Consider the following 22,490-nt stretch of genomic DNA (forward strand, 5'->3'; position numbering starts at 1 on the left):
GTGGCTTTAATTGCCAGTTAAATCTTGTGTTTATACAAGTAAACACACAAATGAATGAGTTCTCCATCAGTGCCAGTTTACCAAAAATCATATTGCTTTGAAAGTGCAATGCATAAGAATTACAAATCCTTTGTTTAACTTTGCTACATCTCTATTGTTATTTGAGAAAAAGTTAACTGTAGGCTTTCAGTTACACATGTAAAAGGCTTCCTTCCATTAAGGAACAGCTTCCACAACATTTGCCCCAGGATTCTTCAACACCGTGGTTGTTGAAAGCTCAGTCCCCTACCTGAACAGATTTGAGTGGAACAGTTTATGCCCTGAGCTTAATATCCATTTAGCGCCTTTGGCTAAACTGGTGGAGGCTTGGGGCACGAGAGTTCATACTCCGACATGAAGTTGGTGCTCATTCCAGTAGGCAACATCCGCTTTCAAAACATGAATGCTAGCTTCCTCAAACGACAAAACAGAGGTACTCTTATTTAGGTCTCACCTAGGCAGCGCTTGAGATGTCGCAAGACATGCTGTATACAGGATATAGGCATTAAGATTGCCCATGTTTAATTGTCTCCTTTGATTGTCTTTACCAAATGCTTTGGTTTCTTTGGTAATCTTTTCTAGTCCCTCCTTAGTACCGCCTTTTCTCCTGTTGAACGGTATCATGAGGGCGGTCCCTTTACATGTGTTACTCGAGATCTGTTATTTACCATTTGCGAGCACCATTTTCTTTTTGAAGCACACTGGCATGCCACGTTGGACCTTCACTAATGGCAGCTGTGCACCTTCTTGAAGGGCAGCTCACCCACACCCTTTAAATTATATTTCTTTTTGCAGCACAATGGCAGGCGCAAGACTTGTAGCACAACTCCCTCAAAGCCTTTTAAAAAAACAGGGTTTTAATGCCGCTCACCAAGCCCGATATTTAAGTCAATGCGCTTTTTTTTTTCTCTCTAGTCTCTGGAGTGACACGCAGTTTGAGCTTTTCAATAACGGCGCTGCGCAACTTCAATTTAGCACAGCTTGCCCAAATCAATTTGTTTTTACTCAAAAAGACTGCATCCCTACCAACAGGAGAAATCATTGTGTGATACAAGGCAATAGGTGGTTGGCCATTCTCCTTCCCGACCTGAAAGCGGAATTCTATAGCTTTGATCTCTTCGACCCCAACCAAATACATTTTACGCAATCGTTTGAAGCTCTGATCTACAGGCTAAATGTTCTTGGGTTGATTAATCCTGTCCCTCTATTAAGTAGCTAGCGCCAGGACGCCTCGTTGGCTGCAGCTGCACACTTTACAGAGGTTATTTAGACTCAAAAACTTAAATAGTCACAGAACATGGCCACACGACACAATGGGTAACCTTAAAAAGTGCAAAAAGATCACAAAAGCAAAGTAAGCAATAAGAGGCTTTTTCTGTGTATCCAACAACTTTATTGAAACAAAAGTGCAGAAATGGCGCACATTAATATCTAAAATGATTACACATTATGGTAAAGCCAGATTAACCTCCCCTTAAACGCAAGACCAAATGGAGAGTGGACTCTTTCTGGATGTTGTAGTCGGATAAGGTGCGACCGTCTTCCAGCTGCTTGCCAGCAAAGATCAACCTCTGCTGATCAGGAGGGATACCTTCTTTGTCTTGGATTTTGGCTTTGACATTCTCAATCGTATCACTGGGCTCCACTTCTAGTGTGATGGTCTTGCCGGTCAAAGTCTTGACAAAGATCTGCATACCACCTCTGAGACGTAGGACCAAATGCAGGGTGGACTCCTTCTGGATGTTGTAGTCCGATAAGGTGCGCCCGTCTTCCAGCTGCTTTCCTGCAAAGATCAACCTCTGCTGATCAGGAGGGATACCTTCTTTGTCTTGGATTTTGGCTTTGACATTCTCAATCGTATCACTGGGCTCCACTTCTAGTGTGATGGTCTTGCCGGTCAAAGTCTTGACAAAGATCTGCATACCACCTCTGAGACGTAGGACCAAATGCAGGGTGGACTCCTTCTGGATGTTGTAGTCCGATAAGGTGCGCCCGTCTTCCAGCTGCTTTCCTGCAAAGATCAACCTCTGCTGATCAGGAGGGATACCTTCTTTGTCTTGGATTTTGGCTTTGACATTCTCAATCGTATCACTGGGCTCCACTTCTAGCGTGATGGTCTTGCCGGTCAAAGTCTTGACAAAGATCTGCATACCACCTCTGAGACGTAGGACCAAATGCAGGGTGGACTCCTTCTGGATGTTGTAGTCTGATAAGGTGCGCCCGTCTTCCAGCTGCTTGCCAGCAAAGATCAACCTCTGCTGATCAGGAGGGATACCTTCTTTGTCTTGGATTTTGGCTTTGACATTCTCAATCGTATCACTGGGCTCCACTTCTAGCGTGATGGTCTTGCCGGTCAAAGTCTTGACAAAGATCTGCATACCACCTCTGAGACGTAGGACCAAATGCAGGGTGGACTCCTTCTGGATGTTGTAGTCTGATAAGGTGCGCCCGTCTTCCAGCTGCTTGCCAGCAAAGATCAACCTCTGCTGATCAGGAGGGATACCTTCTTTGTCTTGAATTTTGGCTTTGACATTCTCAATCGTATCACTGGGCTCCACTTCTAGTGTGATGGTCTTGCCGGTCAAAGTCTTGACAAAGATCTGCATACCACCTCTGAGACGTAGGACCAAATGCAGGGTGGACTCCTTCTGGATGTTGTAGTCCGATAAGGTGCGCCCGTCTTCCAGCTGCTTTCCTGCAAAGATCAACCTCTGCTGATCAGGAGGGATACCTTCTTTGTCTTGGATTTTGGCTTTGACATTCTCAATCGTATCACTGGGCTCCACTTCTAGTGTGATGGTCTTGCCGGTCAAAGTCTTGACAAAGATCTGCATACCACCTCTGAGACGTAGGACCAAATGCAGGGTGGACTCCTTCTGGATGTTGTAGTCCGATAAGGTGCGCCCGTCTTCCAGCTGCTTTCCTGCAAAGATCAACCTCTGCTGATCAGGAGGGATACCTTCTTTGTCTTGGATTTTGGCTTTGACATTCTCAATCGTATCACTGGGCTCCACTTCTAGTGTGATGGTCTTGCCGGTCAAAGTCTTGACAAAGATCTGCATACCACCTCTGAGACGTAGGACCAAATGCAGGGTGGACTCCTTCTGGATGTTGTAGTCCGATAAGGTGCGCCCGTCTTCCAGCTGCTTTCCTGCAAAGATCAACCTCTGCTGATCAGGAGGGATACCTTCTTTGTCTTGGATTTTGGCTTTGACATTCTCAATCGTATCACTGGGCTCCACTTCTAGTGTGATGGTCTTGCCGGTCAAAGTCTTGACAAAGATCTGCATTTTCTATTTAAGAAAGAAAACAGAATAGTTAGAACAAAACCAAACAAAATAAAAAGTATATTTTGCATACAGCAGAATTCCTAACAGAACAAAGTTAGGCATTTAAATTTTAGTTTGGACCTAGTTTTCCACCTGTGCACAGTGGGGGCAAGATATAGTTTCTTTAAAGCACAAATTAGTTACTTCGGATAACTATATCAGCTGAATTCCTATGGTTGTTTATAAAATTAGAACCCAACAAAAACACCCAACTTTGTTTTTTAAAATAGTTTCCTAACCATAATCAGAGGAAGCAAGCTTTAAGAAAGGATTGAAAACATACCACTTTAGACTCTAGGGCATGGAGTTGCTGGCGAGGCTCTGTTCTTACGTTTCTACCTATGATGCTGAGCGCTATATAAACACTTCATTCATTACGTCCCTGTAGCCCTTGTTTTTCGCTCAGTGGCAGGTGCCACTAGAAAATTCTAGTTGGGTCCGCTTTTCCAGACTAAGCGGGTTATGGTAACTTATTCCCCCAAAAAAGTATATCCACCTCAGCTCCTTCCTGGTAAGATTCAAGGGGGGGTGAATCCATCAAGCAGGGAAAAAGAGGGGGATCCCAAAATACCTATTTATTTTCCATAGACTTATTTAAGACTGGTTACAGCAAAAACCGTTGAATGGCATTATAACAAATGTGTCAGAAAGATAGATTTCTGCCCACATAGGGTTTTGTGATTTGTCACATAACCGATCACTAGATTGCCATATTAAGGGTAAAATATTGCATATTTTGGCAGTTGGGCTAACACAACCTGCAAGATAGAGACTTAATAAAAAAAAGGAGGCCTGGAGTTGTTAAGAGTCCTGTTTTTTTCCTGTGAGTCTTCACACTCTCGCAAGAGGCCCCCAAGCATTCCGACTGGTTGGCTGTTGAAATCTTAAAAATGAAATTGCCACCATTACTGTGAAAAATTGGAGGGGTTTAGGAAATGAAGTAAAAAGGTATACAAGGAGGCAGTAGAAAAGCATGCTGATTTAGAGAGGGGATGTCTGAGGGAGACCTACTGCGATAACAAAAAGTATATTGTTTCAAGCTAATTTTTACAATCTAGCAGGATCATGAATAGTAAAACGTAGACTTACACTGCTAGTAGGAATGCATATTGTGGTGCTTGTTTTTGATTAGAAGTTAAGAAACCAGCACTGTGCTGTGTGAGCAGAAGGGTAAATTATTTTTATCTTGTGGAATCATGAAAATGGGGAAGGAGTAGGTGATGTTAGAAAACACGCTAGTATGCACACTTTGTACTGTAGGAAGGAGTCTACTGGAGATGGTGTTTATCAACATTTTCTATACACTCAACTCTTCCCAAGCCAATGGGTGTAGCGTTAAGGATCTTCCCACAACCTACTACTCACACCCATCATCTGAGAGAGGTTTGACAGGAGAGGCCAGTCTATTACTACACCCTATTACATGATTACGCAGAAATGTAATCAGTAAAAAAAGTTTGATCTGAGATGTGCCCAAGGGCATCGATGCCAGAGAGATGACAAGAGGAGGCTTGGGTGGGGGCGAGGAGGGGCAATGGCGGTAAGGTAGATGTAGGTGAAGCAAAGGATCATCATCATCAGGTGGCTGAATGAACAATGTGAAACCAGAAAACCTGGGATTAATCCCAGCTTCCCTTTCTCACTTTTCCAGATTGTGTGATCGGAAGCAGTTGTCCCTCCTTTTTCTTCAGCTTCACATAAAAGGACAGCATAATAAATGATCTCAGGACATGTGCTGAACAAAACCTGCTTCTGTGTTTGATCAATAAACTATGGTATGATTTATGTATAAAAGGAACCAAAGGCCACACAAAAAGTGCCCATTACTGACCTGCCTCTTTAGATAACTATTGGCGTTGTCAAGGTAAGGGACAGAATTCATGCTTCTGAATTCAGGTTTGAAAAATATCACCAAGTTAATAATTATCAATGCACTGATATAATCAATTGTACTAAGGTGAAGAGGTTCTGCATGTTCAATATACAATTGCGCAGAGAATGTAAATTTTCCACATTTGCTGCAAATGTCTTTGAAAATAAAGGCGTTTGTAAATTTAAGTACAGGACTATATCATTTAACACCAAATTACCTTGAAATAAATGATTGCCTGTCTACTGAACAGCTTTTTATTGTTAGTAAGGAGTCCAACAGCAGTCCAGTGTTCCGGTTGTCTAGTGGCGTCGCATGTAAAGACGGCCAGGCAGGCCTAATGCAGCCCCAGGCTGTACTTAGGATCCATGCCCTACTATGTATACCAGAGAGCAGTATGAAAGGCCAGTCCTTCCCCAGCTACTGCTACACCAGGCTTTAAAACAAAAAAGAGGGGGGGGCGCCTAGCGAGTGACCAAGATGGCTGCGTGAGCTTTGAGCTCCCGGGACCCTCGCGCCCTCCGTCAATTATCCTGTTCTTCATCCTGTCTCCTATGCACGGCATCTTGTAGATGAGTCATCGTGGGGACGATTGACGCTGTCCGGGCCAAAATCGCCCGCCGGGGACCGGAGTTGTGGACGATGGCGGATTGCGGCCTACATCCGAGGGATGCCAGGGGCTCGCGTTGGCAAGATGCCCGGCCTCTAATTGAACAACAGCGGGCCAGCGGGGTGTGAACGGGCGGATGGAGACCGTCGCACTTTCACTTTCTAGCCCTGTGTTGGCTCCGGCCTGAGAGCGCTTCCTGAGGCTCCACGGACATCTGGAGGACTCGTGCCCGCCCTGGTCGTTGAGTGACGGTCCGGCCTGTCTCATTTAGCTGGGTGAGGGACGTTTCTCCGTAATTGTCTACATCGAGTCTGCAATGTCGGCCAAAGCAGAGGCTGACAAGCCGAAACTCAAGGCTACCAGGCAGGGAGGTTATACCCAGTCCAACAATATGGATCGATATGCCCAGCAGAAGGGGTCCCCTGGTGGATCGGGACAATCGCTGGAAGTACAGAAAGCTGACCCGGCCCCGGCCTCGGAGCTGTCGTTGCAGGATGTTATGGGGGCTATAGAGGGGATGCAAACGTCGATCGGGCGACAGTTTGATGCCTTGGCACAAAAAGTCGATACTATTTTGGTCGATGTTAACTTGATACGCGCGGATTTGGCCAAAACCAATGAGCGGGTCAAGTCCCTGGACCTCAAGACTACTGGCCTTGCGGATGATGTTTTGGGACTGCAAGCGGAGGTCGAGAAGCTGCGGACTGCTAGTGATCTCTCTGCCCGTCGGCTGGAGGAATTTGAAGGTCGGGCCAGGCACAACAACGTGCGCATTACTGGAGTCCCGGAATCCTCGGAGGAGCGCTCAGTGGACCTCCTCGTCGAAGACTTGGTGGTGAACCATCTTGGGCCTAAGGGCCTTGGAAAGTTTTTTGCAGTAGAACGTGCTCACAGGGTACCTGGCGGGAGGCCTAAGGCGGGAGCTCCCCTGAGGCCGATTGTCGCCCGGATTTTTCATTTTCGAGATCGGGACGCTATCCTGCAAGCGTCGAGGGTGGCGGGCCCGGTTCCTTTTCAGAACGCCTCTGTGAACTTCTATCCAGACTTCACCCAGATGGTGCAGAAGCAAAGGCAGTCTTTCCTGGGGGTTAAGAGACGCCTTAGGGAGATGGATTTAAAATACGCTATGCTTTTCCCTGCCAGACTGCGTGTGGTGTATGAGGATCGGACTTTCTTCTTCGACTCGCCTGAAATGGCCGGAGAGTGGTTGGACGCTCTGCCACGGAGGCGGACCAGCGGGGACTGTACCACGGGAAAGGACAGTGACAGGGCTGAGCAGGAGTGATGCCCCGTGTGTTAGGTCTATTTATTTTTGCCCCGGACAATGACTTGTGGCTCACTGCAGTAATGAGGGGGTGGCGGAGGGCCGTTCGGAGCCCTTTCCTCCCTTGGGGTTCTTTTTGTAGATTTGTTTTTGATAGGGCGACAGGCACACTGCAAGTTGGGGGGGGCTTTGTAAGCTGACGCAGGGGTGCAGGGAGGGGGGTGGACATGGGGTGTTGAGGTGGTTGTTGGGGGGGGGGGTTTTTCTTGCAAGGCGTAGTAATTGTCAGGATGGTGTGGTGGTTTTTGGGGGGGGGGGGGGGGGGGGTTGAAGGTCTCTTGGTGTTTGGGGATGGGGGGTAGGGGCCTTAATATTATTAGCTGGAATGTTAATGGCTTGGGTGATCATATTAAGCGGGGGATCGTCTTGCAGTTCCTGAAGCGGGCCTCGCCTGACGTTGCCCTATTGCAGGAGACACATCTTATAGGCAATATGTGCTATGCACTCAATAGAAAGGGCTACAAATTAATTGCCCACTCTGGCTTTTCATCGGGCTCCAGGGGAGCGGGCATACTTGTGCGAGCCTCACTGCCACTAGAGGTTGATTCCACCATTGTTGACGATAGGGGGCGGTTCGTAGCTGTGGCGGGGAGGTGGGAGGGTAGAAAGTTGGTATTGGTTTCTGTGTATGTCCCTCCGGCCCTGCAGGCCTCCACGTTTGCGGATCTGGGCAGGGCCTTGTTGGAACTCCGAGGGACTGCTGGTGGTGGGGGGAGATTTCAATGCTGTTGGTTCTGGGCTGCTCGATAGGAACCCGCCCAGGGATACCGGGGGGGGGCTAAGAAGTGGCTTCCTGATTTCATAGACACTTTTGGTTTTGTGGACTGCTGGAGGCTCCGGCACCCCACTCAGAGTCAGTATACCTTTCACTCCGGGGCGCATGGGACTCTCTCCCGGATTGATTACGTGCTCACCCTGGCTGCGAATGCCTCGCTAGTTTCTGAGGCTAGGCATATGGCATGCGGCATATCTGACCACTCTCCGGTGTGGGTCCGTTTTGATATTGGCCGGGTGGGAGGGGGTAGGGTTGCTCCCATTAACCCCTGGTACTTCCGTGACCCCAAGGCGCGCAGGGCGCTGCTGAAGGCAGTTGATCACTATTTCCAGGAGAATCAAGATTCGGATGATTCGGCGGTGTCTCTGTGGGAGGCGTTTAAGACCGTATTGAGAGGGGAGGCCCTCTCACTGGTGGTGGCCGCCAAGAGACGGAAAGATGCCGAGGTGGTGCAGATTGAGGATGAGATTGCGGCTTTAGAAGTGACCCTGGAGGAGGGGGTGGCAGCGGATACGCTGCATAATCTGAGTTTGAAGCAGTCTGAGTACAGGGATTTGGCGGAGAATGCTGCCAAGACCCTTAGCAGGGAGCAGCAGGGCCGTCTGTATGATGTTGGGGATAAGGCCGGGAAACTGCTAGCTTGGTTGGACAAAAAAGAGCGGGTCAATAGAGTGGTGCCGGAGTTAACGACGGAGGAGGGAGTGGTTGTTACTGACCCCGACGGTATAGTCCAGTGTTTCTCGGACTATTTCCGCGTAGTGTACACCTCGGTTTCGGACAGGCCGACTGCTGACTCGTGTGACCTCTTGCGTGATATTGCTCTGCCCTGCCTCTCTGACGTAGATAGGGACGACCTGGATGGTGATATAACGGTTGATGAAGTGGCGGGTGCTATTCGGGCGTTGAACTCTGGTAAGGCCTCCGGTCCGAACGGTTTGCCTATCGAATTGTACAAGCTTTGTCCGGATAAGATTGCTCCTCACCTGCGCGCCATGTTCGTGGAGGCGCGGGTGAACGGGTATCTGCCGCTTGATCAACGACTGGCAACCATAGTGGTGATACATAAGGACGGTAAGCCTCGGGACAAGTGTAGTTCCTACCGGCTGATATCGCTTCTTAATGCTGAGCCGAAAATCCTCGCTAAGATCCTGGCGAACCGCTTGGTCCGGGTGCTTGAGGACTTGATCCACCCGGACCAATCGGGCTTCATTCCGCATCGCAACACTGCATTGAACCTTAGGCGCCTCCATGGTGTGATTGCTAGGGTGGACACGCTGCGGGAGCCGGCTATTGTGGAGTCTCTGGACGCCACGATGGCGTTTGACACGGTGGAGTGGGCATACCTGTGGGCGGTACTAGCCAAGTTCGGCTTTGGACCTGGATTTGTTGACTGGGTGAGGTTGCTTTATGAGGGTCCCCTCGCTAGTGTTGTGGTAAACGGGAGGGCTTCCAGGCCGTTTCCTCTCGGGAGGGGCACCCGGCAGGGTTGCCCCCTGTCGCCTTTGTTGTTCGCCCTTGCTCTTGAACCGCTTGCAGCGTGGATACGATGGCATCCGAGTATACGTGGCCTCCGATGGTCGCCCGACTATGAGGATCGTATCTCACTTTACGCCGACGACATCCTATTATACCTCGCCCCAGAAGTCTCTCATAGTGGTTTGCGACGTCTTGACTTTTTTTGGTAGGAACTCGGGCCTTATCATCAACTGGGGTAAGTCATATCTGTATGTACTGTGTGGCGATGTTCCGCCTGTCCCCCGCCTGTCCCCCGAAACTGTTCGATCCAGATCGCCCAGCAGGGCTTCCGGTATCTGGGGATCTACATCTCCACTGACCCCATCCTGCGATATGAGAAGAATCTGCTCCCCCCCCCTGGCGCGTCTGCGGCAGGATGGCGGAGGCTGCCGCTCTCTCTCCTCGGACGCGCCGCGTTGTTTAAAATGATGTCTCTTCCCCGTTTCCTCTATGCCTTGCAGAATACTCTTGACTGGGTCCCGACTAGTTACTTTAGAGAGGTTGAAAGCCTCCAACGCTCGCTATTGTGGGATGGGCGACCGCGCATAGCGATCGCTAAGTTGACGCTTCCGTGGTACGATGGTGGTATTGCGCTTCCGGACATTCGCAGATACTACTGGGCTACCCAGTTGTGCGCGATTAATCACTGCGTCTATGGCTCGGCGTTGAGCCCCGGCTTCGCTATGGATCGGTGGCTACTGCGTGGCGGTAATTACCACAGAGCCTTGTACTCGAAGTCGTTGGACTTGTCCCTTACGGGGCCCACTGGGGTGGCGGTGCGGGTGTGGAAGTTGGCGACGGACTCCCTGGGTTGGAGGGGCAGACTTACCCTTGCTACCCCGCCGTTTGACTCGGATATCCTGGGGAAGCTTTGGCATACAAAAGGGTTCGAGAAATGGGATTTGATCGGTATCTCAAGGGTGGGAGACTTGCTGGCTCGGGGCAAGGTGAAGTCCTTTGAGGAGCTGCAGAAGGAGTATGAGTTGGGGAACACTGAGTTTTTCCGCTATGCCCAGGTGCGTCACGCCTTGCGGTCGGTCATTGTAGAAGGTGAGAAGGTGCCTGCGTCCTCTCCGTTGGGAGGACCGAATTCTGGATGGCCATATGCCGGAAAGCACGATCTCTCTCATCTATAAGAAGCTGATTAATGTCTGGGCTGACCTTCGTGGGTTGCGGGATCAATGGACTAGGGACGGCCTCGAACTGGATGATGAGGACTGGCAATATGCAGTTTCCTCTCCTAAGGAGGTTGCGATTCAGTCGCGTCTGCGGCTGGTGCAGCTCAAAATACTTCGAGTCTACGTGACAGGCCCTAGGTTGGTCCGTATGGGTTTTTCTGAGGAGGGTTTATGTAAGCGAGGCTGCGGCATGGTGGGCACCTTCCTACATATCATCTGGGAATGCGGCGTGATTGTGGAGTTGGAGGCGAGTCCATGCAGTGATGGGGGAGGTGACGGGCATTGTCATGCAACCGGAGGCGCGGTGTTGTCTTTTGAACGTCTGGGGTCCTACCGATCTCGATGACGCACAAACTCAGTGGGTGACCCTGGGGAACATGGTGGCTAAGCGGGATATTGCGCGCCTGTGGGGCTCGGCAGTGCCTCCCGTGCTGGCAGCGTGGAAGGAAAATATGCACTGGAGCATGCTCAGGGAAAAGACAGTGTATTGTGCTAGAGGGCGCCCGCGGAAATGGCATGCAGTATGGGGGCGATGGAACCACTACAGAGGGGACATCTGTCTGCCCCCTGATCTGGATCAGTCAGAGGAGCAGCTTTCCCCTTGACATTCTTTCCGGCTATGTTCGTATTGTTGATGACTGATTGCCTGTTGTGGGTCTCTGCTTTCCCCCTCCCTCCTCTCATTATAGTGTTGTCTCTGGTAGATGAATGGGACTAACTCCCCCTGATGGGCACCACTCATGTGCACTCGAAGCTTAACGCCTTGCAAGGGTTTGGTTTGTGTTGGTGTTTCTTTAAAATTGAACCTTTTATCTGATTCTCCTGTCGGTTCAGTGCGAATGCATTTCAATGTTGCTTCACCTAACCTGCCGAACCTCCGGGTTGTCGGCTGAATAGCTGTGTTCCGGATAAACTGAATAAAGGTTTAAAAAAAAAAAAAAAAAAAACATTGTTTACTCAAGTTACTAAGCCGGCAGATAAAGTAATCTACTTGACCTAATTAATGTACTTGACTTGTACGCTTGTCTCAAAAGGTGTGATCCTAGGCAGATATTTTACTTTACAGAGCCACCTTTTTCTTTATCACATTTGACTGCACCTTCAGATATGAGAGTTCAGTATTGCTGCTATACAAAAAAGCTCTTCCGTTTGATCGCATATACTAAATGTTTGCTCCATGTTTAATAAGAATCTACCCACCTATAGGTTAGGCATGATCTCCGACTTGCCAGTTAGTGAACTAATTACCATCAGGGCAGGAGAGTCAATTCAGGTAAAGAGTTCCAATTTGTTTTCTTCCTATTAATATATCTCATCACAGAATTACAACAAGCATTGGAAATGCAATAGGTCTTGCATTTGTTGGAGCCATTGGCATTGTAAATGAAAAAGTGCATTCTATAAAAGTAGGTCTGTTAGAACCCCCCAAAACACAGTAAGGTTTTTAGTAGGGTCACCAAGTTGTTCTGAAATTGTGCAAGGTGAAAAAACAGACAAGCGGCAGAGCAGGCAACATACCTAGTTGCAGCCAGTGCTGAGGGGCCCTCTGACACTGCAGACTGAAAAACAAGCGTCCCTGAAGTGACAGAGAGATAGGCTGCTCTATTTTAGGTACCCTGCAGCAACTTGCGGTTTTTTATCCTAAAAAGGCCCACAGTGCAATAAGGAAGTAATCTGTAGAGGGCAAGCTGTTCAGCTGTAAAAGTGAACGTGGATGTTAAGCAGATCCCCTTAAACTTATTTTCACGCATGGCGACAGCTGCGTGTTTCCATCAGAATGCAACTGGCATGTCCATTGTTTGTAATTTTGTAAAGATGTACTCTGAGTTTTACCACCCTATTTGCACCACCTTTCATTTTTTAAATCTTGAATGTTTCTGTAAGTTTCACAAGTTACACCTACTTCCATGCTACTGTCATTCTTTATGTAATTGTCTTTGTTTTATTGTAAAGCACTTTAACACCTCTGGGTAAAGTTTGTGCTATATAAAAATGCTCAAATAAATACAGAAATGTGCCATTTGACTGCTTCTGTTAAGTATTTATTAACACACAGGGGGGCAGTTTGCTTTCATCAAAGCAGACTTACTTAGCAGCCCCCTTCCCCGAACACCACTGTGAGAGGGGGCTGTGATAAAGAATACACTGCATAGCTCTCGCATTTTTCTGTGACATTAAACTGTGGCATCCCAGACATTCGCTTGTTTTTAGGAACATGGCCACACGCCACAAAGGGTGTTAAGAAAGAAGCATGGTGTCCTGCCACCACCTCAGTTTTTTGACACCCTGATGCTACTGCCACAATAGTGGTACAAAAGGGGGTGGTGATGGACGGAGCATCAGAACCAAAGAACACCACTGTGAGAGGGGGCTGTGATAAAGAATACACTGCATAGCTCTCGCATTTTTCTGTGACATTAAACTGTGGCATCCCAGACATTCGCTTGTTTTTAGGAACATGGCCACACGCCACAAAGGGTGTTAAGAAAGAAGCATGGTGTCCTGCCACCACCTCAGTTTTTTGACACCCTGATGCTACTGCCACAATAGTGGTACAAAAGGGGGTGGTGATGGACGGAGCATCAGAACCAATCAAACACTCACACCCAGTCAACAGATCTGGGTTTGATCCATCACCGTTCTTTAGCCCAGTCTGCCACCCCAGTTCAGACATGGCCATATGCAAATCAGTTTGACCCTGTGCCTCATGGGAACAGTCCAGCCCGAACTGCCAAGCCATGCCTTTCTTGGACCGGTTTCTGGCATTTCAGCCATCTTCAGCCAGGCTTGCTTGAATCCAGTGGCAAAGTGAGCAAGGGACTCACGTCTGAGCATACCCTGCCAACTTATGGCGAACAAAGTGGTACAAAAGGGGGTGGTGATGGACGGAGCATCAGAACCAATCAAACACTCACACCCAGTCCACAGATCTGGGTTTGATCCATCACCGTTCTTTAGCCCAGTTCAGACATGGCCATATGCAAATCAGTCTGACCCTATGCCTCATGGGAACAGTCCAGCCCGAACTGCCAAGCCATGCCTTCCTCGGACCGGAAACAAGCTTCCTAGGACCGGTTTCTGGCATTTCAGCAGTCTTCAGCCAGGCTTGCTTAAATCCAGTGGCAAAGTGAGCACAATAGGGCACGACTTCACCATTAATTAAGAGCACCATTAATTAGGAGCACGACTTTGCCACAAATTAAGTTGTGCTTCCTAAAGGGCATAAAGCATAGCGCATTGGTTGCCATGTGGGCACTGGAACAAATTAGCCTGTGGAAAGCCATGTCTCCAAATTTGCATGTGTCTGCATTGTTGTAAACTAGTACTAAAGCTAACAAAAGGCTTTTAGGCAGGAACACTCACCAGAACTTCCCACGACTCAACATCTCTGCGCTGCCCTCCGCTCACATGTGCCGGTGTGGAGATGAAGCCCCGGCTGATTATGGCTCCTCTTTAGATCCAATGAAAACATTGACTATCCTACGCAGTTTGAAGGCAGCAGCTATCTTGAACAAGTGGCATTACTACTAGGTTTTGTAAAAGAGCGTTTCCCAGAACGGGAGTGGGCCATTTTTTTAACATACGGAAAAGTCTGCGCTATTTTAGACTAGGACTACATTCGCACAAGAACATTAGAGGATGCCTGGTAATGGTAAACTGCCCCGGTAGTAAAGAGTTATTTTGGAATTAAGAGAAATAAGTGACATAAAAGTATGAAAAAAAATATATATATATTTTTTAAATGTTCTCGGATAATCATTTGAATGTGGGCTTAAAGTGATGCAAGCTTGACAGGGGATTGCTTACAAACCGGCTCACTCGTGCGAGCTGAGAGTTAAGCGTACAGCATTTCAGTCATCTGAGAGAGCGGTCTGACAGGTGAGGCCAGTCCCTTCCTACTATACACTCCAGCCATCCAAGAGAGATCTCAGCAGAGACCAGTCCCTTCATATAACCTACTATGCATCTCGTATGAGAAAGAAGTTCGAAACGAGAGCGATTCCCTTCTCCTTAGTGTGGTCACCCAATATCCAAAAGTGTTCTCGGTAGAGGAAAGTCCTTTCTGTATACTACTATTTCCCTACAAATCTGTTGCAATCTCCCGAGTGTCCTTTTCCGCGAGCCTCTCACAAGAGTAATGAAACACTTAAAAAAATAGATTTACATAGTGAAAACTGATACTATAAATGTTTGCATAAACACTCTTAAGATATAATTACAATTTGATGAAAATACAGGTACAGAGGTAATGAAAATCATAGTTTAGAATATTAATGAATGTGCTGAGCTGTCTCAATAGGAGTGACAAGAACTAAGAAGATAAACAATCTTGGCACTAGTGTTTCACACAAGACATTTTTGTATAAAGTTTGCCAACAGTAACCCTTTCCTGTTGTATTACAATACAAAAGTAATTCCCTTACAGAAGTAATTCCCTTAGGTATTATCCAGTTCTTCTACCATAGATCTCAAAAAATGATTTAACCCCTAACACGCGGATACCATCTGTTTTCAAAAGTGCTCAGAGGGCGGCTCCAGCGCATCCGACGACATGACAGGAAATCCCAGAGGGATTTACCCCCCACCCACCCCACCGACAAAAAAAAAAAAACAGCCTCAGGAGCTGGGGAAAGAGCTTTCCTAGTTCCAGAGGCTGGTCCGATTCACTGGCCTGAAATTACGTTCAATGTGCACGTCGGGCTCCCTTTTCCAATGGTACCCCTCCCAAGTGGAATTCTGCTCCTGCAGGAGGGCAGGGGGAGGAGAGCATAGAGGACATACCAACGACACCACCCCCCAAAAATAAATGTTTGTGCCCCCCACCCTCCCCCCGAAGGCAGATGCAGGCAATAGTCCCTTATCTGTGTGAACAGAAAGGCCACTAGGGAGCACGGATACATTAAGTTGACAGGCCCTTGGTCAACGGTGTGCGTGGACTGACTTGGTTGGCAGCGTGGCTTGCATGAATCCCCAGCAATTACTTACCCAGAACCTCCAGCAAACCTCAAATTTACTTATTATGTCATATTTTCCTCACGTTTGTTTAGAGAAGTTGTAGGATTGTGCAGATACCAATTTCCAACTACCTAGTGTTCCCCCCTTCGTCTCCCAAGAAAAAGGATACCTCACTTGTGTGGGTGCGCAAAGTAGTGTCAGCCTTAAAACGTATAAACCAACAGCCCCTTTGGTCCCACTTCAAAGATTGAGGGATAGCACTGCGCGCTTAAAGCACTATATATTTGTGTTTTAGGTTTGCTCCGCATTGGACACCCACACAAGTTAGGTACTATTCTTATCGGAAGACCAAGGGGAGCACTGGGTGGTAGAGAGCGCGTGCCGGCGCTGTGACTCCACAAAGATGTGTTTTTTTAGCTAAATTTTCGTAAGCATGGCGATCCCACAACTTCCCCCAGGAAGAAAAGTAAGGGAAACGCGATTTCTTTGGATACATTTGAAGTTTGCAGGGGATTCTGGGTAGGAAAAGATAGACGGAAGCCCCTGGACTCCCCTGGCTCTGGTTTTCATAAATATCTGGGTTTGGTTCATTTCCCTAGATGCACGTCAAGCCAAGGACCAAAAATTGCTAAACCAAGTCTTTATGCGATTGATAAATTTGGAAGCATCCAGTTTGTTTTGGGGCTTTATCCATCACGTGCTCTAGGCCACACATTTGAGATACCAATTTTATCGTGAGACTTGGGGGGGATGGGGGGGGATGCTGGGTGGGTGGAAGTTTATGGCTCCCTACAGATTCCAGAACTTTCCATCACTGGTATGTGAAGGTCTTTTTTTTTATAAACAAAGTCTGATGTTTGCAAGGGATTCTGAATAACAGAACCGTGTGTGAGAGTGAGTGTGTGAGTGAGTGACATCACCCCATCCTGGATTTCCCTAGGTGTCTGGTTTTTTAAATAAACGCAGCTTTGCTAGGTTTCCCTAGGTGTTGACTGAGCTAAGGTCCAAATGCACGGACCCCATTCCGCACTAGAATATACGCCTCCCCAGCTCAGTCTGCAGCACAGTATCCCACCCGCACCGAACACAGTGCGCCAGAATATACACCCCCGGCACTGAACCATCTGCAGCAGACAACCCACCCCCGGCACTGAACCCACTCTGCCACAGAGCATTCTCCCCCCCCCCCTCCAGAACCAAACCCAGAGTACAGCAGCGTATCCTTCCACACCAAACCTAGTCTGCGACAGAATACTACCCCGGCACTGAACCGTCTGTGGCACGGTATTTAACCCCCCCCGAACCCAGTCTGTGGCAGAATATCCCCCCTCCTGACGGAGGCAAGTCCACGGCAGAGTACCCGTTCACTTCACTGCGTACCTTGTGGACAAAGTTACAGGGTCGGCAGAGTGAACTCCCACCCCCCCCCCCAAAAAAAGGACTAAGCGGGGGGGGGGGGCGGCGCTAGCAGTTTAAGGAGTAAAAAAAAAACTAGAAATTAACCTAAAAAACCAACCAACAGTGTAACATAATAGGTATGTTTAAGATTTTTGTTTAAAAAAGTTGAAATTCACAACAAAAAAACACGGTTTAAAAACTGTTAGTTGAGTAAATTTCTCAGTGACCTACTCTGACTGAATCCAAGCTTCTTTTAAATACCTTGCTCTATTAACAGATATAGCATTAGAACTGTGAAAGGGCAAAAATCTCAGAATAATGATGCATCATTACTGCCATCATACAAACAACCCCCATAGGTAAAGCAAGACTTCTGGAAAGTCACGATTGCGTAGGCATTGAACCCCCCTGCACTACAGTACCACCCCCCCCCCCCCCAGGCACTGAACCCCATCTGCACTACAGTATTACCCCCCCAGGCACTGAACCCCATCTGCACTACAGTACCACCCCCAGGGCACTGAACCCCATCTGCACTACAGTACCACCCCCAGGGCACTGAACCCCATCTGCACTACAGTACCACCCCCAGGGCAATGAACCCCATGTGCACTATGGTGTACCCCCCCACCCCCCGGGCACAGAACCCCATGTGCATTATGGTACCACCCCCAGCACTGAACCCCATGTGCAGCACGGTAGCACCCCCCCCCCCCGACACTGCACCCCATCTGCACTATAGTACACCCCCCCCCCCCCGGCACTGAACCAGGGAATAAGTTCCCGGAGCGGTGTTCTGCCGCGTACAATACTCACCTATCCTGTAATCGGAATACTGGCGGATCCAGCAGGACAAAAAATTGCCTTTCTGCAATGCTGATCAGCCGATAAATAAGCTGTGACGCGCTCCCGTATGATCGAGCACCAAGATGGCGTCCGGAGGGCTTTGAAACCACCCCTGAAGGACAGAAGCCGTAATACTGCTGGTCTTCGTTTGAGCACTTGGTGGTGGACTCTCTGCCTTCCTCCAGAGGCTTTGATCTGCCGACCAGCCCCCATGGGAGAAGACTGCCCAAACGAAGAGTTTTCTGGTCCGGAACATCAGTAAGGTGCGGCTGCGGCTTGAGGGGGTGGGGACTACAAGCTGAACCTGCGGCTGTCTCGCTGTCTAATCCCTTTACGGAGATCGGGACTCAGCGGGTGAATTAGCAGACACTGACGCCCGCCGTGCACCATTTAATATGCACGGCGATCGCCCTTCCACTCATGTGCTGCTCCCCCACGAATAAATCAATGACTTTCCCCGCTAGCAAAGATGCCAAGATGGCGCCCAGGGAGCTAGCTGTGGGATCGCTCCCTGGACCGAGAATGATGCTTTCTGATGCCGCGGACCTCTGTTTCTGTCCTACTGAGAAGGCCCCCCTACCCTCAGCCCACACCCCGATTTACCGGCCAACCCCCATGGGGTACCCGCTGCGCATTACTCTACTCACTTGCCCTCATTACCCCCGAGTTACAGTGGGAGGGGGAGTGACACTCGCCCCCTTTTAAAACACGCAAATACAGGCCCTGTCCTCTTGCCGCACCACAGCATAGATCACAGCCCCTTTGCATTCTGTGTTTGAGATTATTGGGGAGCGTCTGATTTTATACATCAGGGACACAATCCCGGTACCTGACCTCAAGATGGCCGCCTCAGTGGGTTGCTCCATGATGCTCTACTACTCCTGGACAATATAACTGGCCTTCGACCTTGTTCTTGATCACAGCCCTCACCTGACCTTGATCCTGCTCACTCTTCTGGACTTTTACCCCCCCCCCCCCCCACCCTCAGTCGTCACCTACCCAGCCGGACTTTGGTCAGCCTTTCCTTAGTCTCTCCGCCGTACCCCCATCCCACCCCTTCACCCTTCCCCCTCTATGCTCCTTTATTCTCGTCTTCTTTCATATTTTTCCGTGGAGACTTAGCTATTTGGCTGATGCCCGATGGAGCTACCTGATAGCTATTGAGGAGATGGGCCTTGGACTTCCCCCTCGGCCGTCACCTACCCAGCCGGACCTTGGACAGACTTTCCCTTCGTCTCTCCAACGTATCTCCCCTTACTCCTTTTCCCTTCCCCCTTACCTTTCTTCACTCCATGAACCTCGTCCTCTGTGCTACTTAAATGTTTTTACTGGTATTTTATTTAACTTGTAACGGATGTAGTTTTGCTACTTTGTGGAACCTTATGTAAAGCGATCTGATACCTTCGGGTCTAGCCAGTGCTATATATAAAACTCTTTAAAATAAATAAAACCCCATCTGCACTACAGTAACCCCCCCCCCCCCCCATCTGCACTACAGTACCAGCCCCCCCACAGTACCAGCCCCCCCAGCTCTGAACCCCACCTGCACTACAGTACCAGCCCCCCCGGCACTCAACCCCACCTGCACTACAGTACCAGCCCCCCCGGCACTCAACCCCATCTGCACTACAGTATCACCCCCCCCGGCACTCAACCCCATCTGCACTACAGTATCACCCCCCCCGGCACTCAACCCCATCTGCACTACAGTATCACCCCCCCCGGCACTCAACCCCATCTGCACTACAGTATCACCCCCCCCGGCACTCAACCCCATCTGCACTACAGTATCACCCCCCCCCGGCACTCAACCCCATCTGCACTACAGTATCACCCCCCCCGGCACTCAACCCCATCTGCACTACAGTATCACCCCCCCCAGCTCCGAACCCCATCTGCACTACAGTACCACCCCCCCCAGCTCCGAACCCCATCTGCACTACAGTACCACCCCCCAGCTCCGAACCCCATCTGCACTACAATACCACCACCCCCCCCCGGCACTCAACCCCATCTGCACTACAGTACCCCCCCCCCCCGGCACTCAACCCCATCTGCACTACAGTACCCCCCCCCCAGCACTCAACCCCATCTGCACTACAGTACCCCCCCCCCCGGCACTCAACCCCATCTGCACTACAGTACCACCACCCCCCAGCTCTGAACCCCATCTGCACTACAGTACCACCACCCCCCAGCTCTGAACCCCATCTGCACTACAGTACCACCACCCCCCAGCTCTGAACCCCATCTGCACTACAGTACCACCCCCCCCAGCTCTGAACCCCATCTGCACTACAGTACCACCCCCCCAGCTCTGAACCCCATCTGCACTACAGTACCCCCCAGCCCTGATCCCAGTCTGCGGCAGAGTGGGGAGGATGTGTTCTGTCGGTTTAAACTGCCGACTTTGGTGCTGGAAACCAGAGTTCGAGCCTCAGGGTCGCGTCCTCATCCTGTGATTCTGGGCAAACTCACTTCATCTCCCCGTGCCTAAACGTGTAATGTAAATACGGTGCTCATGTAAAGCGCTCCAATACCTTCGGGTCGAGTTCGCGCTATATAAATAGGCAAAGCAAAAAAAAAAAAAAAAAAAAAAAAAGTATGCCCTCGGCCCCCAGATCGGACTAGTTGGTGAAGGCCCCAACCCGCCCGCGCACCCCGGACAAGCAGCCAGCCCTCGCTGAAGACCCGCTCCCCTCAGGTCCCCCCTCGCGGGCCAGCTGCCCGTCGCCTCCTCACACGTACCGGGCGCGGCTGTGATGCTTCCGTCGGTCCGGGGGCGCTGCTGGCTGAGACGGGTGCGGGCTCGGCCTCTCTCCACAGGACAGCGTTAGCCCCAAGCTCCTCTCCGCCGCCGCTCCTCGGCTAATAAAACTGCGCCACACAGCAACAAAGGGCGGGAGCGTCGTCACAGGATCCCTCCGCCGGTGGCAACTCGCGGGATCCCTGCGCGGACTACTTCACGGGCCAAAACCCCCAGCAATCCTGAGTGAACTCCCCCTCGCAGATGGGCGGGCTGCGGGTTTACAGTTTATCTGAAGGCGACAGAGGGGGGTTCACTCGTTTAAATTACGAACAGCTCATTAGATGCACACTAGTAACCTTGACGCGCGGTGCGCAAGCGCAGTTGTAAGAGTGACTAAGTGAGGCACCGCGCGCATGCGCACAAGGCACCCTGCGTGAGACACAGCACATGCAATCCCTTTTTTTAAATTTATTTATTTAATGCGTTTTTATATAGCGCGGACTTTACCCGAAGGTGTCAGAGCGCTTCACAATAGGCAAAGTAATGATACATAAGGAGAAAAATTACAAGTGAGCATGTTACAAAAACAAACGTTACTATAATGTTGGTACTTTTGGAGCTAGTGATGTGCACCAAGGAAGCTCCTTACGCCAGGTGAGTTGCCAAATTATTTATTTATTTTCATTCACTCGGGAGCGCTGGAGCGGTGCCCTGCTTCGTTTGGAATCCGGGCGCCAATCCGAGATAATGGCCGCCACCGGACTTCCGCCTACGTCACACGCCATGCGCGTGGACAACTAGAGCGCTACACCACATCTCCCCCCTTTTACAACAACCCAAAGAAAATGTACAGTCTTACTTGCTGTCCAAAACGAACTCTCCAAACCTCCTGGGCAGATTTACTCTTCTGCCACACCGTGTGCGACCACTGAGATCTCCAGTGCTCGGAGTGGAATCAGTATGTCCCTGCTTTTGTGCTTCCCCACCGTCCATGCGTCCTGTTTCCCTTCTGCTTTCCGGATCTGTTCCCTCTTGGGTGCTGATCGCTTGTTCTCTCATCTCCTCTCTCTCCCCTTGCACTGTTCTCGGTGGTGGACTGCTCCCCTCCTCCTTGGGACTCTCCGGGTTACCTCCTCTCCTCGTGAGGTGTTAACTGTCTCCTCTATGGTGCTTCTCAAACCTGCTGAGTTACATCTTGCCATGCGATCTTGAGACCATATTTTCCCGTCGCTGAGGAGCGCTGACCTGGAATATGGTTCCATCACTTGAAGCGGGGGTGTGAATTTACTATCTCCTTTCTTCTGTGTTGGCAGCTTGATTCTCACCCATTCGCCCTTCTCCAGCGTGACCTCTTTGGTGTTACGTTTGGTGTCGTAGTGCTCTGTGTACACTGCCTGAGCTCTCTCTAAGGTCTTGCGCACTACTGCCGGAGACCAGTGGCTTTGCACCGTGAGACGTTTCCAGGCCACATTGTCCTTCGTGAACGGTTCTCTTCCTCGCAGTATTCTGAATGAACTGTATCCTGTGGTGGTAGGCGTAATCCGATAAGCCCACATCAGTCTTTACAATTCTTTCTCCCAGTTCATGCCTTGGCTGATTGCCGCCTGGACCGATCCCATGATCACCCGGTTAAATCTCTCCGCTAATCCATTTCCTGCCGGGTGATATATCAGTGTATGTCGCACAGTAATGCCATTCCTTTCCATGTAGGCTTCCCATTTAGATGAAGTAAATTGTGGGCCATTGTCACTCAAAATACCTTTGGGGATTCCCTCTCTTGTAAAGATGTCTGTTAGGAAGGCCAGTATTGTTTCTGTTTCTGTGTTTTCCGTCACGTCGATCTCCGGCCACTTGGAGTACCGGTCTATGACAACCGTGATATATTTCTGAGTGCCTTGTGC

The 22,490-nt window shown here is 49.6% G+C and overlaps 1 protein-coding gene across 1 annotated transcript; it reads right to left on the reverse strand.

The window, feature by feature from the left end:
• Nucleotides 1-1,409: 1,409 nt before the first annotated feature.
• UBC (ubiquitin C) lies at nucleotides 1,410-20,728 on the reverse strand. Its single transcript, XM_085634840.1, has 2 exons — nucleotides 20,589-20,728; nucleotides 1,410-3,332 (listed from the first exon to the last, which is right to left on the reverse strand). Exon 2 carries the CDS (start codon nucleotides 3,327-3,329, stop codon nucleotides 1,503-1,505), a length of 1,827 nt encoding a protein of 608 aa, XP_085490966.1. The 5' UTR covers nucleotides 3,330-3,332; nucleotides 20,589-20,728; the 3' UTR covers nucleotides 1,410-1,502.
• Between the last annotated feature and the right edge of the window lie 1,762 nt (nucleotides 20,729-22,490).

Source organism: Triturus cristatus, chromosome 11, assembly GCF_964204655.1.
Source record: "Triturus cristatus chromosome 11, aTriCri1.1, whole genome shotgun sequence".
NCBI classification, from domain to species: Eukaryota; Metazoa; Chordata; class Amphibia; order Caudata; family Salamandridae; genus Triturus; species Triturus cristatus.

Bases quoted from the DNA above. Each gene is read 5' to 3' on its own strand.
- UBC (XM_085634840.1), bottom strand. From the start codon at position 3,329: ATGCAGATCTTTGTCAAGACTTTGACCGGCAAGACCATCACACTAGAA.